This window comes from Mandrillus leucophaeus, unplaced genomic scaffold (genome assembly GCF_000951045.1).
Source record: "Mandrillus leucophaeus isolate KB7577 unplaced genomic scaffold, Mleu.le_1.0 Scaffold1967, whole genome shotgun sequence".
NCBI classification, from domain to species: Eukaryota; Metazoa; Chordata; class Mammalia; order Primates; family Cercopithecidae; genus Mandrillus; species Mandrillus leucophaeus.
The window spans coordinates 4980-8863 of record NW_012101995.1 but is presented as its reverse complement, the minus strand read 5'-3'; the positions used below and the strand labels follow the sequence as shown (position 1 = coordinate 8863).

General features: G+C 41.9%; 1 protein-coding gene across 1 annotated transcript; it reads right to left on the bottom strand.

Annotated features, from left to right (window-relative positions):
- Window positions 1-1587: 1587 nt before the first annotated feature.
- Window positions 1588-3858, bottom strand: LOC105538653 (T-cell surface glycoprotein CD1a). Its single transcript, XM_011978550.1, has 4 exons — window positions 3584-3858; window positions 2789-3067; window positions 2346-2436; window positions 1588-2176 (listed from the first exon to the last, which is right to left on the bottom strand). The coding sequence occupies exons 1-4, from the start codon at window positions 3717-3719 to the stop codon at window positions 2167-2169; spliced, it is 516 nt and encodes a 171-aa protein (XP_011833940.1). The 5' UTR covers window positions 3720-3858; the 3' UTR covers window positions 1588-2166.
- Between the last annotated feature and the right edge of the window lie 26 nt (window positions 3859-3884).

Genomic DNA, 3884 nt, shown 5'->3' with positions numbered 1-3884 from the left:
AAAAAAAAAAAAAAAAAAGAGCCCTTAACTGCCGGGGAAAGGGCAGAAAGCCCTGCTGCCTTAAGGCACAGGTGAAAACCCTAAAGTAATTGAAGTCTTGCTATGGATATCTTGACAAATACTACCATCTGGTATCAATAGTCAATCCTCATTATCCAAAAATGTTACATTTTCTAATTTGTCTACTTGCCAAATTTTATGTGTAGCCCCTAGATATATATTCATAGCACTTTCACAATCATTCGGGAATATGTGCAGAGAGGTACAAAATTTGAGTCCCTCAAAGAACATGTTTCTAAGGTAGAAAAAGGTGGTGCTCTGTCTTCACGTTCCAGCTCTCACACAGTAAACAAGCGTCCTTTTTGTAGTCTATATAGTGCCAACTTTTTCACATTTTTGTGTTGTTGGTTGGTGATTTCACAATCTTAAATGGCTCCCAAGTGTAATGCTTAAGTGTTTTCTCATTTTCCTAAGCATAAGAAGGCTTTGACATGCCTTACAGAGAAAAATGTGTGTGTTAGATAAGCTTTGTTATAGTTACATGGCTGTTGACAATGAATTCAATGTTAATAAATCAACAGTGCAGTACATGCAGGAAAAGGGGGAGGGAATTCACCCATCTGCAGGTGAGGTTGCTTGGGAAAGTAACATCTATAACGCTATGCTGAACATATGGGAAAATAGCTACATTTGTGGATTTATGAAATGACAACCATTTTTTTTAAGTATAGTGAACAGCAATGTTGTGAGGCTGAAAACCAAAGAAATTTATGATCATGTTAACCAAGGTCAGGAATATACTAAACACTTCTTAGATAGTGTTTATTATATGGAAATACTGCATATAATGAATTAATTATAAATATATACATATATAAAATAAGATGTCTTTAAACAGAAACACACATAAAACAAGCTTATGTATTCATCAGTTAACAAAAATGTTGTGAAAAAGCTCACAAGAACCTAACACCTGTATTTCTCTGGGAACAATGGCTAAGTGCTCACGAATCCAGTGTTTGCAGCAACTGCAGAGAATATAACTGTCGTGAATAATAAGAATGTGCACTACGATATTACTTGCGTTGATCTCACTTCAATCTTGAGGAGCAACACTCTTGTTCCCTTTTTTGATCATTTTCTCTTCAGTGACACACTTGTACTACATCTCAGGCATCACCACCATCAGTGCCTCACAAATTTTAGTGGACTTGTGAGTATCCTGCTGATTTTCCAAAATACAAATTATAATTCAGTAAATCTAAGGTGAGGCCCACATTCTACCTTTCTAACAAGCTCCAATGTGAGAACTCTGCTGCTTGTCCCTGAACCACTGAATGGTAAAGATATACATCCTGCCTTGCATACCTGCAACACTAATTTAACTCAAATAACTCTGTATAGTTGAATGATAGGAGTAGTAAGAGACAAAATTGTGTTTCTGCTCTGGAGCTCAGAGAACAAACTATAGAACTAGGAATGTGTAAAATTTCCTCCAAGCAAGAAGGCTTTTAACCAGAGGAGTATCAAATGTCTCAACTACTTCAAAAGCACCAGGAAGGAAAAGAATAAGAAAAAGACTACAAATTTGGCATAAATTCAACAAAGAGTTTTATTGAGAACATATTTCATGAAGGCAAGATCCTTCACCAGGTATGCATATATTAAAAACACACATGCTTTGCATTGAAGGAGAAGAAAAATTAGAAGGAAAAGGGGGACCTAAATAGCTGCAACGAAGGAGAGGAAGTGAGGAGTACAGTCAGCAAAGTACGGCTGAAATGTGGTGGGAGTTCAGACCAGGAAGAGTCCGTTTCCCACCTGTGAGTCAGGGAAGGCCCTCGGGAATAAGGGACATCTATAACAAGCCTGATGATCCATTAATAGTTGAACATGTGAATATTGCTAGGATCCCATTCCATTTGGAGATAAAATTTGAATTTTAAAGTCCCAGAACCCAGGTCAGAACAACAAATCCTGCAAAACTAAATTGAGCTTATATTGACAAATGATCATTAATCAGAAACAAGCAAAACTGACAAAAGTTTTCCAAGGAGAGTTGAGAGGACGTCATCACCATGATGTGTTCAGGTGTATCCTGAGCTGTTGAACTGCTGGTCTCTCACCCCAAAAGGAGAAGGGTGACAAGGAGGATCATGGTGTATCTTAACGGAAACTGGATGAAAACAGAGATAGAAGTCACTCTGAATAAGGTGGAGCTAAGAATTGAGGAGTAAGAGGGAAGGGGACTGGGGAGAGAAGAACTGAGGAGAGAGAAACAAAAACCATGGGAAGACAAGTGGGGTAGGGACTAAGAGTAGGAAAGACACATGCCAACAACTCACCAGCATTTCCTGAACCAAAGCACAAGACCTGTCAGAAGAAGCAAAGGCACTATCACCGCCAAGATGATCAAGCCCATGGAACTGTGATGTTCTGTGAATTTGGGGAGACACCAAGGATGTTATAATCCACCCCATTTTACCTCATCCACTCCCTGTTTCACTGAATTCCCTTGGCTTCTTTTTTTCATTTGAACATCCAACTTACCAATCTTCTTTGTTTGTTTTTCTCTCATCCCTGCTCAGAGATGGATTCTTCATCTTATCCTCAGCATCCTCCTGCATCTACAGTGCCCTCATTTTCAACACTTCCATTTCTTAGCTTACCTATTTTTATTCATGTTGTGGCTATAATCCCTAAAATCCTAAAATTTTCAGCTTGCCCTCCCTCTATGCCTGAAGACCACCTCTTGGCATTTCCAGCCTGGGCCCCAGCTCTTTCTCACCCCAGTAGAGGATGATGTCCTGGCCCTCTAGACTGCTGTGCTTCACCCGACAGGACAGGCCAGCTGCCTCCCCAGCGGCCACCTCCAGGGTTGCTCGGAGATACCATGTCTCGTCAGCATTGGGCAGGATGTCCCCTCGCTGAGTGCCCTGCTGCTCCTGCTCACCCCGCATCCACTTCACCCACACGGGCTTTGGGTAGAATCCTGAGACATGGCACACAAGCTGTAGATGGCCAGGTCCAGGACTGAGGCCACGGGACAGCCAGGCCTTGGGCTTCACTGCAAAGGACAGAAAACATATTCAAATACAGACTTGGAGTTTCATATCTCCCCAGTAGTTTAGAAGTTTAGATAGACACATCGTTCCCATTTCTCTTTTCTTTTCTTTTCTTTTTTTTTTTTTGAGACAGGGTCTCACTCTGTCACTATGCTGCAGTGCAGTGGCATAATTATAATCATAGCACACTGTAACCTCAAACTCTTGGGCTCAAGCTATCCTCCTGCCTCAGCCTCTTAAGTAACTGGGACTACAGGTGTGTGCTACCATGACTGGCTAACTTATTTTTATTTTTTAGAGATAGGGGTCTCACTATGTTGCTCAGGCTGGTCTGGGACTCCTGCCCTTAAGCAGTCCTACAGCCTCAGATTCCCAAAGCACTGGGATTCCAGATGTGGGCCACTGCACCCAGCCTTTCCCACTTCTGGGTGGCTCTTCCTTATTCCAAATTGGAAGGGGGTGGTGGAAAGGTGTGATTTTCAAATCAAAAGTTCTTGGAGGGAGGGTGCAGGACTGACCTTGCCTCTGGAGATGTGCCTTTCCTGCATCAAGAAGACCCAAGAGGAATCGTGGACAGGTGTCACTGAGGAGACTGTGTGTTATGTCATTTTGATGCTGATTCTGATTGAGCACTTTGCAGAAACGCTTGGCCATATTCCCAGCCACTGGAGATGGCAACCATGAATTGTTCTGGAAGCTCACAAAATCTGATCCTTGATAAGCCAACCTATGGAAGCTTCCTGAGAACTTTCCAGAGTGCAGTTCACAGCCTCCTGTCCACTGTATCTCAAAAGGATCTGGGGTTATGAAATATGGGAA

What these genes read in the sequence shown, in the direction of transcription:
- LOC105538653 (XM_011978550.1), bottom strand. Translation starts at nt 3,719, where the DNA reads ATGGCCAAGCGTTTCTGCAAAGTGCTCAATCAGAATCAGCATCAAAAT. An exon ending in GGCACATCTCCAGAGGCAAG is followed by an intron (nt 3,068 to 3,583) that starts GTCAGTCCTGCA and finishes TGTCCTTTGCAG; the next exon opens with TGAAGCCCAAGGCCTGGCTG. An exon ending in GGACATCATCCTCTACTGGG is followed by an intron (nt 2,437 to 2,788) that starts GTGAGAAAGAGC and finishes CCAAATTCACAG; the next exon opens with AACATCACAGTTCCATGGGC.